Here is an 11,568-nt window from a genome sequence, read left to right on the forward strand (position 1 = left end):
TCATGTGAGGCTGTAGGAGAACGTCTGCGTACTCACTGAAGAACATGAGCCACTGAAGGAACCCCACTGAGAACTGTCAGAGCAGATCTAAATATCTTGTATCTTAACAGCTCATACATGCTTTGAATGGGATATTTCCAAGATAAACTGTACATGTCTACCTGGGTCAATTAGGGATTGTAAGAGATTAGGTTTTCATACACACTTATTAAGATCAAAGACTAAAGCTTGCACAGTGGAATCTTCAGCGTGTGAAATTAAAATGATTGAGGATTAATTTTAATGTAGCAGGGTTGAGACCACTTTGAGCTTCATTAAGTTCTACTTTGATACCTTGATTCTGCTGACTCTGGCGTTCAGTCCCTTGTTTTAATAACCTTATTATTTTTTCCTTACTTGCCTTGATTTCCCTGATAGAATAAACCTGATTCTTTGTTTATCTCCTTGCGGTAAACTGCAGCGTGATGCCTCAAACAATTTTTAAACCAATTTGTGATTTGGACATTTTGCGAAAACTATTTAATCTATAATTAATTAAAATATAACATCAAAATATCAAACATTGTTGTCACCTTGTCATGCTTTTGATCTGTTTCTTAAACTATCTTCTTAAAGATCGCCGCTTGAATGTAACTTTGATAATGTCTTTCATCTAACGAAGTGAACCTTGGTTCGTTAATGACTTCGTTACCATCTGCCTCTTCAATACCAGATCAGCCAATCGAGGACCACGCTCCTAATGAAGGCCTTATTCGGCTGAGCAGCTGAATGCAGTGCGAATGACCTGAGCCAATCACATTTGTCCATATTGATGATCTACCCTCGGTCTCACAGGTTATGATATACTCCTCATGACCTCATTCATGCCTCCCAGTATAACCTCCATGGCACCACTATGTCACCATTAAGATTTCTTGTGCGTGTCTGTATGCTTCTTTGTGTGTCTGTGTGTATGTCACTGTGTGTGTGTGTGTGTACTTGTCCCCATGACATCCTTGATGCCGACATGATGATGATGATGATGATGAAGACAGAACTTTACAGAGCTTACTGTAAATTGACAAACGCAGGCACACACACACACACACACACACCCCAACACACACACACACACACACACACATACATTCATATCTATGCAATTCTTTATATTTGTGTATCTCTGACCCTGGTTCTGTTGTGCTGACGTTCTCAGTAGCAGAGCTGACTCACTCAAAGAACAGTGTGCTGCCAAAAAGGAACAGTTTGTGTGTGTGTGTGTGCGTGTGTGTGTGTATGTGTGTGTTCACGCATGCTAAAAACGTTGAGGGCTTGTCTCCCTGATAAAGTTACAAGAAGTTTGACAAGACGTATGTTCTCAGCACACAAACACACGCACACACACACACACCAAACACACACACACAAGTAGAAGATTAATGATTTGAAGTTTGAATGTTTTACAGTGTGTACTCCTATCAGATAAGCTGGAGGACAAGCTGTGTATATGTGTGTGTGTGTGTGTGTGTGTGTGTGTGTCCTCCGTATGAAGCAGTAAGAACGACAGCTCAATTGTCAGTTATGAGTGGGAATAAAATACAATATTCATAACTCATTACCATGTTTTTGTACCATTTTTTAAACCAAATTCATGAAGGACATGTTTGTAAATCACTTCACCTAACAACAAGGATGTATTATACTAGCCAGGCTGCTATCACACACACACAAACACAAACACACACACACACACACGCACACATACACACACACACACATACACGCATACACACATATGCGCACACACACACAAATGCACACACACACGCACAAACGTTCACACCCACACTTAATAATTGTGTTATTTCTAATTAAGGCTTCTGTAAATGTAATAATGAAAAGCAATTTAAATGGATAGGTGAATGAATGAGGGTTAGATGGATGAAAGAATGATGGATTTCAGATAGATGAATGATGGATGATTGAATGATTGAGGAATTAATGTTGAATGAATGAATGATGAATGAATGAATGAATTAATGAATGATGGATGATAGATGGATCACTTGGTACACATGGACACACTGGGGGCCCCAGGTGGTCTCGGGGCCCCAGGTGATCCTGCTCTCTAGTCGATGGACCTGAGGTCTCCCCAGGGCTGACCTCCTGCGGCCCGGCACGTGTGTTGTGCGTGGGCGTGCACGTGAGCTTGTGGGCGTGCACTTGAGCTGGCGTCCGATTCACCCGACTCTCAGTGATTTTCCACAACACATGAACGCAGAAATGCCGTCTACACCGCCTTAAACAACACAACGCGGGGATTGTTGTTCCCTCTCTCTCACTCTCTCTCTCTCTCTCTCTCTCTCTCTCTCTCTCTGTCTGTGTGTGTGTGTGTGTGTGTGGTCTACCTCCTTCTAAAGGAGGAACCTCCTCTGACCCTCAGTCAAATGGTTGTTGGTTCCAACCCTGTGTGCCTTGTTCTTTGCTTTAGTTCCTTCAGGTCAGCATCCTGAGACGTTTCTTTTGTGTTGAGTTGTTCACTCACGGGTACTTCAGATGAACTTGTGATTAATGGATCCCTAAAGACTTTAGGATCCAACCCCACTCTCCCGGTCTGGGACTGGACCCAGCCACTAAGATATCCCTGCTAATGAGCGCAGGAATTCTAATGGAATGGAGATTGAGGGGTGTGTGTGTGTGTGTGTGCGTGTGCATGTAATTGGACCTCATTCTCCTCCACTAATACATTATAAACACTCTGACATCTGATCTCAGGTCAGTGCATTGTGGCATCACTCTCATTGTTTTGGTTTCCATGGATTGGAAGCTGCTCTAGATAATGAGTGACGGCCAAAAGTATCCCAGAGTATCCCTTTCTGGGGGCGGACTGTTCCTTCTCAGGTCAGAGGGATGGAGCATGTCCTTGAGTGGGGGGGGGGGGGGGGGGACGGAGGGTGATGGACCAGAGTGGTCCATCACCCGGCTTCTCAATGTGCTCCGGGACCCCCGGGGTCACTGGATGGCTGGGGGGTTGAACCATCGCTCCCTCCCTCCCCCCTATCCCCCTCCTCCCCTCCTGCCCAACCTCCTCTCTCCCCTCCCCTACCACCTCCTCTCTCATCTCCCCTACCACCTCCTCCTCCGTCCTCTCCTCCTCCCCCTCGCCAACTGCAGTCCTCCCCTCCTCTCCCTCCAACTCCTCCTTCTCTTCCCCCTCCTCTCGTTTCCTTCCTTACTTCCCCTTCCTCTTGTGCGTGTGTGTGTGTGTGCGTGTTTGTGTGTGTGTGTGTGCGTGTGTGTGTGTGTGCATACTGTTTGATGATTGGTTAGTTGGGATATAATTATTAATACAGAGGTGTCATGTGAGTGCGATTCACCGAACAGAGATTTGTTCTTGGAAAATTCCACTCTGTATGGTGTCCTGCATCCCTTTGTGTGTGTGTGTGTGTGTGTGTGTGTGTGTGTGTGTGTTATAGGCACAATACACTCACACACACACACACACACACACACACATACAAACACACAATGCCCTTCACAGAGTATGAGTTTATGTGCAAGAAGGGCTCTGTTTGTGTATGTGTGCGTGTGTGTGTGTGCGTGTGTGTGGTTGCGCACACGTCTTTTGAGAACAAATGCCCTTCACAGTGTAGGAATTTCAGTGTGTTTGTGTATTGCCTTGATGTAGGTATGTGTGTGTGGTGTGTGTCTATGTGGGTGTGTGTCTGTTATTATGTGTGTGTGTGGCGTGTGTGCGTATGTTTATGTGCGTGCATGTGTGCGTGTGTTTATGTATGCAGAGCTTGTCTGTGTGTTTTTCATTGCGTAACCCTAACCTACACAAAGATGCAGTTCCTCTAATGCCAAACACATCAACAACAAAACAAACACCAAAAAAAACAAATAGACAACAACACCAACACAAACAAAACCAACAACAAACACAAACACAACAACACCAACAACAACACCAACAACAAACACTTACACAACAACAAACACATTTACAACACCAACACCAACAACAAACACATACACAACAACAACACCAACAACAAACACATGAACAACAACAACAACAACAAACACATACACACTGTGGCAACCCGTTTCCCCGATTGTCAGATACCCGGTACGAATTACACAGAAAGCAGGGGTTAAAGCCGCAGCCGGCGTTTATTTCCGCAGCATAAATAGTCTGTATACTCGTGCTAGGGTCTCCGTGAGCCTCTAGCTCGCCGGCGTGGTGCGGAATCCCTCCGTGTCGCTTCGCCCTTCTCCCGGTCTCGCGAGCACTCCCGCCGTGTCACTTGCCCGGCGCTGTGCGGAATCCCTCCGCGTCCCTTGCCGTTCGCCCGGTCTGGTGCTTACTCCCGCCGTGTCACTCTCCCGTTGGTGCGGACTCCCGCCGTGTCACTCTCCCGTTGGTGCGGACTCTCTCCGTGGCACTTCCTCGTGGTACGGACTCTCTCCTTGGCACTTCCTCGTGGTACGGACTCTCTCCGTGGCACTTCCTGGTTCGCCCGGTCTGGTGCGCCTTTTAAGCCCGGCTCCTGGTCCTTTCCCTTCCTCCGGCCAGGTGTCTCCGATTGCGCTGATTGGGGGGAGAGACGTGGTGCTCTCTGTCGCCGGCTGGAGGGTAGCGACGGTAAACCCGGTCTACTGCGTGTCCTCGGACCCGCCCGGTCCGAGGTCCGGCGGCGGGATGCCACACTCCTCCACCGCTTGCTCAGGCCCCTGGTCGTCGGTGAACCCGCTCAGGCAGGCATCCCGGCGTGACAGGGCGTCGGCGTTCCTGGCTCCGGCCATCCGCTTCAGGGGGGCGTGGTTGGTGACCAGGATGACCTCCCTCCCTAGGAGATAGTACCTGACGTTCTGGAGGGCTGGGAACCACCGCGTCACTCGAGCGTTGGCGTCCTTGGCTCCGGCCATTCACTTCAGGGGGGCGTGGTTGGTGACCAGGATGACCTCCCTCCCTAGAAGATAATACCTGGTGTTTCGGGGGGCCCGGAACCACCGCGTCGCTCGTGCGTTGGTGTCCCTGGCTCCGGCCATTCACTTCAGAGGGGCGTGGTTGGTGACCAGGATGACCTCCCTCCCTAGAAGATAATACCTGGTGTTTCGGGGGGCCCGGAACCACCGCGTCACTCGTGCGTTGGTGTCCCTGGCTCCGGCCCTCCGCTTCAGGGGGGCGTGGTCGGTGACCAGGATGACCTCCCTCCGCCCTCCACCGGCTCTGGGCTTGATCGGCCCACTCGTGGTCCAATGTGATTTGCTGCAGCGGCTTGGCGGTCGACGCCTTCTTAGAGCCGGGGTCCTTGGTTACCTCCTCCATCAGGTCGTCGTCGTCGTCATCGTCGTGGCCCGTGGGTCCCGAGGGGACCCGGTGGTCGTCCGAGCTCTTGTCGGGATCTGGAAGCTTCACAGGTTTACCTGTCTCCGGGAGGTCGTCCCCATCCACGTCCAGCGTGATGGCGGCTTCATTGGGGATCGACATGGGCAGGTGGTCGTCCTCAGCGTCTTTAGCGGAGTCCCTTGCTCCGACTGACGTCTCTGCCGCTTCCGTCTCTGCCTCTGCCTCCGGCTCGGTGTTGACGTCGGCCTCTGGCTCGGCCTCGAGCTCAGGCTCCAAGTCAGCCTCGAGCCGCGCCACGGCCTCTGGTTCCGGTGAGGCCGCGGGCCCAGCCTCCGCCTCGGGCTCCGTCTCCACCACGGGCTGGGGCTCGACCGACGTCTCATCGGCCTGGATTGAAGCCTCTGTCGTGGGCTCGGTGTCGATGTCGGTCTCTGGATCGGCCTCGAGCTCTGGCTCCGAGTCGGCCTCGAGCAGCGCCACGGCCCCTGGTTCCGGTGAGGCCGCGGGCTCAGCCTCCTCTGTTCGCCCTCCAGGGGGCGACGGAGGCCTGGTGGCCCCGTAGGCCTGTTGAGCTCCCCTCACCCCTCTGCGGGGTGGTTCTCTCCGGCTCCGGAGTTCACGCGCCGGGTCCTGTAGCCGGTGGAAGATCGGGCAGTCCTTCCCGATTAGCAGCGGCACCGGTAGGTGGGGTACGATCCCTGCCCGCGTCGTGAATACCCCGTGCGGGGTCCGGATGACGACGTGGCAGGTCTCGAACGTCCGGGTGTCCCCGTGTATGCAGGTCACCTCTATGGGCGCGCCCTCCTTCCCGCCCGCCAAGTCGGGGCGGAGGAGAGTGACCACGCTGCCGGTATCCACGAGGGCCTGCGTGCCCCGGTTCATTACTCGCGCCGGTATGGTCGGGCTTCCTGTTTTCCCCTGTGCCCAGCAGGTCGCTCGCATGCATGGCTGTGTTGTTGGTGTGTATGTGTTTGGTGTTGGTGTTGTTGTTGTTGTGTTGGTGTTGCTGTTGGTGTTGCTGTTGTTGGTGTTGTGGCAACCCGTCCCCAACCCCTCGTACTGGGCGGCCCAGGGGAGAGGTTTTGGAGGGCGTGTACCGCCCATATCCAGCAGTATCCAGCGGCCAGTCTGCACTGCCTTCATAATAAGTGTTTACAGTGGGATGCAGCTCTCCTTATTGAGTTCCAGAGCCAGTACCACATGAAGGGTCCGTCGTAGAGCCAGGAGAGGGGATCTCACTGGGGTGTCATGGAGCCGCATTGATAGGCAGCTGGAGTTGAAGAAATCATACGTGACTACTGATAACACAAAGATAACACTAAGTGAAAACCACCCCACCCAGTCTACAGTGTGTGTGTGGGTTTGTGTCTCTCAGGGTGTGTATGTGTTTGAGTTGTTCTGCCTTCAGATGGATATGCACGTTAGATTACCTTCGCTGTGGGCTGGTGGAGTGGGATTGATTGCCATGCGCTACAAGCTAAAGGGGAGGGGGGCAGGGAACCCATATCAGAAAAAGGCAGAAAGAATTATCAACATAGAGACTAAAGAAAAGTGAAAAGTGAGGAAAATGAATTCCAAAGAGGATAAGGGTATCTGTGTGTGTGTGTGTGTGTGCGTGTGCGCATGTGTGCGTGTGTGTGTTCGGTGTCTGTTTGTGAGAGCAATTAGCTTAGCCAACATGGTGAACCCTGGGTGTACGTCGTGGCTCTGTGTCATGTCATGGTGAGCCGTGTCCCTGCGGACGCGCTGACCTCAGCGTGTCGTCACACTGTGGTCCGCATACCAGCCTGATGCACACACGTTGGGCAACGCAGGGACCGGGCACGGTAACTCAGGTTATACCCGCTAGGCTCACACTGCTAACCGTGGCAAACAGAGCTAACAGAGCTAACAGAGTCCGACCCACAGCCTCATCCCGCTGACACCAGGAGCCTCTCAACCAGCGCGGTGAACATGTCACTTTGAAGGACATTGGCTCTGACGTTATTCAGTGAGGACCACGGCCACAGCCACTGCTGCTGGACCCATCAGCCAATTAGCCTCTGCAGCTGGACCCATCAGCCAATCAGCCTCTGCTGCTGGACCCATCAGGCAATCAGCACCCGGGGCTGTGAACCATCAGCCAATCAGCCCCCGGGGCTGTGGGGACGAGTAGAAGATAGTCATGGGTTAGCTGTCGACCCTCTGTGCTCTGGCTCCTGTGTGTCCATGTTGCCCGTATAAGGGAGCAGCCCACAGTTATTGAAACATGTGGTTGTGTAGTTCCCTCTAGTATCTCCAACGTTATGAGACCACTGACCCTCCTCCTCCTCCAGGCTCAGACTGCACCCCTCAGCGGCTGAAGCAGGTGGAGGACAGGAGCCTCTACTACCGGCCTCCTCCAAACCGACTGCTCCATCATGGAGCAGTCGGTTTGGAGCAGTCGTCCATGGAGTGTGTTGGTATCAGGGTATGGCTTATATAAGCTGCTGGCCTTACACAGTGTCCCATTGTACTGGTGCAGTCTTCATAGTATTAGTGTTATATGACGTTTCCTTCATGTCTCCGGCCATCGGGGGGTAACTGTCCTTAACGCTTAGCGCTTTATTAACGTTAAAACGTTGGCATTTGAGTCGGGTTCGAACTCGCCTGACAAGTCTAGTTTCTCTCCAGCTGTTTGACAGCCTGGATGTTTTATCACTGTGTGCTCCACCATAACAGAGTGTTATCACCTCCTCACCATAGAGGAACGGTTATTCAAACTTATAATTAATAAACTGTAATCCTGCTACTGCTGATACATTGGAGACGCACTGACGTTGGTCTCCAAGGTGTTTAGTGTAATAATATGCGACTGACAGCTTAGCTGGTAAGTATTTAACTAACTTTATTAAACATTTCGTTACGTCACAGTCTCCAGCTACGGTGGCCTCTTAGGAACACAATAGTGTCTCGCAGGATATCCTTACATTTAGGATCACAGAGACAGACAGACAGACAGACAGACAGACAGACAGACAGACAGACAGACAGAGAGGAGGGTCCACGCCCTGCCTCGCTCTCCACCAATCAGAGAGCGAAAGGGGCGGCCTCACGCCCTCCTCGTTCTCCCCCAATGAGCGCTCTCCCTTTCCAGAGAGCGGACCGCGCCCCCATTCCTGTCCGTGTGCTTACGGCGAGGGAACCTCCGAACACACAGCCCCTTCGAACCGTTACATGATAATATATAACCCCTAGCGCGGGAGGAACGGAGGCTGTAACGCTGAGTTCATAGCCTTCACCTTTATGTACATGTATCTAGAAACACAGCGGGTGTGATACCGTCGGACACTGGTAAGAATATTAATTTAATTTGGCGGGTGATTAATATAATTTCCGTTGAGAAATACGTTCATGTGGATCAGAAAGGCTTTAGGGTTAGGGTTAGAATGCCATCTCTGTGTCCCTACGTCGGTCCGTGACCAGGGTTGCCAGATTGTGCGGGACATGTGCCCCAATCTGTCAACACCGTCCGTGACGCACATGACATGGGCGTGGCTTCATTCCACAGCGTCATGTGTCTTCTGGTGACCGCCCGCGAAGCCAATCAGAACGACGGTGGTGGTCGTTGGCAGAGGGCGTGACCCGGAGCTTGGACCAATCACACCGCGCGGTGTTCTATTCCACTCACGCGCGGCCCCGCCCCCTCGTGAGACTATAATTGGAGGCGCGCGGGGCGGTGAGCAGAGATGCCGCTGCTCCTGAGGAGGAGAATATCTACCTAGAGAACATCTACCTGAGAACACCTACCTAAAGAACATCTGGAGAACATCTACCTTCATACTCAAGAACATCTGAAGAACATTTACCTGGACAACATCTGAAGAAGATCTACCTTCGGACCCTGGAGAACGTCTACCTTAACACCTGCTGCTGGCTGGAATACTTTTGTATTATTAGGTCATCTCAGAAGAAAGTCTTTATACGTCACTCTCACGTCTCTTTGCACTAACGGAACTACTAAGGATCTACTTTTATACAAACTAAAGTAAGTATCAGGTCTACAGCGTTAATGTCGGCTCACTGGAGTAGCCTACATCTGCTGCGTCAGGCCGTGTGTGCGTTTGTGCGTGCGTGTGTGTGATTATGTTAACCTGATAGGAGACTGTTAGTTACTGAGGTGTAGTCCCGTCAGAGCACCCCCACCCTGTCGGAGCACCCTCAGCCTGTCTCTCTCTCTTGCTGTTTCGCTGATTGTCGATCCGTCGGATCTTGATTCAGTTTACTTCATGGTATGGTCGCCCTTTCGGTCGTCAAACCGGACAGACCTACTGCGCCTCATAGAGATGCGGTCGGAGAGCCCAGTGAGCGTAGCGCGTTATCGTAAGGGAAGTCTATACGTAAAACCGGCCCGACGAGGAGGAACGCGTCGGATCGGTAATGGGACCACTGCGCACGTCACGTGTCATCGGCTGCATTACATGTTAATATAAAATAAACAATACAGCATACAGCGTGTTATTTAAAATCCAAGTTGACGATGATGATGATAAACCAATCGGAATCGTTATGTGTCATGAATGCTAATTCCTTCCCTCCTTCCTCTTAGGAGACGAGATCTACTTCTGTGGAAGGACACTACTTCTACAACCAGCACTTTTTTTCTAAGTTCTTACCGGTTTCCACCGGCTTTACCAGATCCAAACCAGTGCCTGACTGTCCTGAGCTGGAGTCCTTATCACGAACCCTCCACCGCGGATAAACCTAGCAGACCGCTCTGACCCCAGACCCCCAGACCACAAGACCCCTACACCCCAAAGACCCCCTGACCCCAGACCCAGAATCCCAGAAAACCCAGACCCCCATACCACAAGACCCCCAGATCCCTAGATCCCGAGGCCACTAGACCCCCAGACCCCCAGGCCTCTAGACCCCCGGCCCACAGCACCCCCCCCCCTCTGCGATGCAGCTGGAGATCCAGGTGGCTCTGAACTTCCTCATCTCCTACCTGTACAACAAGCTGCCACGGCGCCGCGTCAACACCTTCGGAGAGGAGCTGCAGCGCCAGCTGGAGGCCAAGTACCAGGGCCACTGGTACCCCGACCGGCCCTCGAAGGGCTCGGGGTACCGCTGCCTGCAGGTTGGCGTGAAGGTGGACCCTGTGGTGGAGCGCGCCGCGCGGCAGAGCGGCCTGGACCTGGCCGACGTCCGGCACAACCTTCCCCAGGACCTCAGCGTGTGGATCGACCCCTACGAGGTGTCCTACCAGATCGGAGACAAGGGCCCCGTGAAGGTGCTGTACGTGGACGACAGTGGGCCGGAGGGGGGCGGGGGTGCGGGGGCGGACCTGGACAAGGAGATCAGGAATAGCTTCAACCCCGAGGCGCAGGTGTTCCTGCCCATTAGCGAGCCCCCGGGTGGGGGGGGCGTGGGGGGCGGCGGCTCCCCAGCCTCCAGCTCCCCCTCGCCGCCCTTCGGCCACTCGGCGGCGGGCAGCCCCTCCTTCCTGCCGCGCTCCGCCCAGCCACTCACCTTCACCACCGCCACCTTCGCCGCCACCAAGTTCGGCTCCACAAAGATGAAGAGCAGCGGCCGCGGGAACAACAACAACAACAACAACAACAACGCCGGCGCCGGTGGCACCCACAGCAACAACAACATGGGAAACAACAACAACAACAACAGCAGCGGCAGCGCGGGGAAGCAGGCGGCCCGCAGCTCGCCCAGCGGCCTGAAGCGCGCCGCGGCACCCCCCTCCATGCTGCCGCTGTACGGCCCGCCGCACCTTAAGCCCTCAGCCCTCTCCCCCAACGCCAAGGAGTTTGTGTTCCCCAGCCTGCAGGGCCCAGGCAGCCCCGGGGGGCCCCTGTTCCCCGGGGAGGGGCCCCTGGGCCCGCTGGGCTACGGCCACGCCCTCGACGTGCTGGCGGCGTACGGGGGGCTGGGCGACGCGGCCCTGATGGACGGCCTCGGCCTGGGGGCCCTGCAGTACTCAAACCAGCAGTACTCACACCAGCAGTACTCACACCAGCAGTACTCACACCAGCAGTACCAGCCTGTCATGGCCAACTAGTGGGGGACTAGTCACTGGTATCAGCGTACTGGTAGAACTACTGCTCTGTAGTACCAGAGTACTAGTAGAACTACTGCTCTGTGGTACCAGAGTACTGGTAGGAACTACTGCTCTATGGTACCAGGGTACTGGTAGGAACTACTGCTCTATGGTACCAGGGTACTGGTAGGAACTACTGCTCTATGGTACCAGGGTACTGGTA

General features: G+C 53.4%; 1 protein-coding gene across 1 annotated transcript; it reads left to right on the top strand.

The window, feature by feature from the left end:
• Positions 1 to 8,997: 8,997 nt before the first annotated feature.
• LOC307082680 (protein Tob1-like) lies at positions 8,998 to 11,366 on the top strand (the record flags this gene model as incomplete). The annotated part of the gene is made up of 2 exons (XM_079746325.1): positions 8,998 to 9,341; positions 9,903 to 11,366. The coding sequence occupies exon 2, from the start codon at positions 10,257 to 10,259 to the stop codon at positions 11,364 to 11,366; it is 1,110 nt and encodes a 369-aa protein (XP_079602451.1). The 5' UTR covers positions 8,998 to 9,341; positions 9,903 to 10,256.
• Positions 11,367 to 11,568: the final 202 nt, after the last annotated feature.

This window comes from Pollachius pollachius, assembly GCF_949987615.1.
Source record: "Pollachius pollachius genome assembly, chromosome: 11".
NCBI lineage: Eukaryota > Metazoa > Chordata > Actinopteri > Gadiformes > Gadidae > Pollachius > Pollachius pollachius.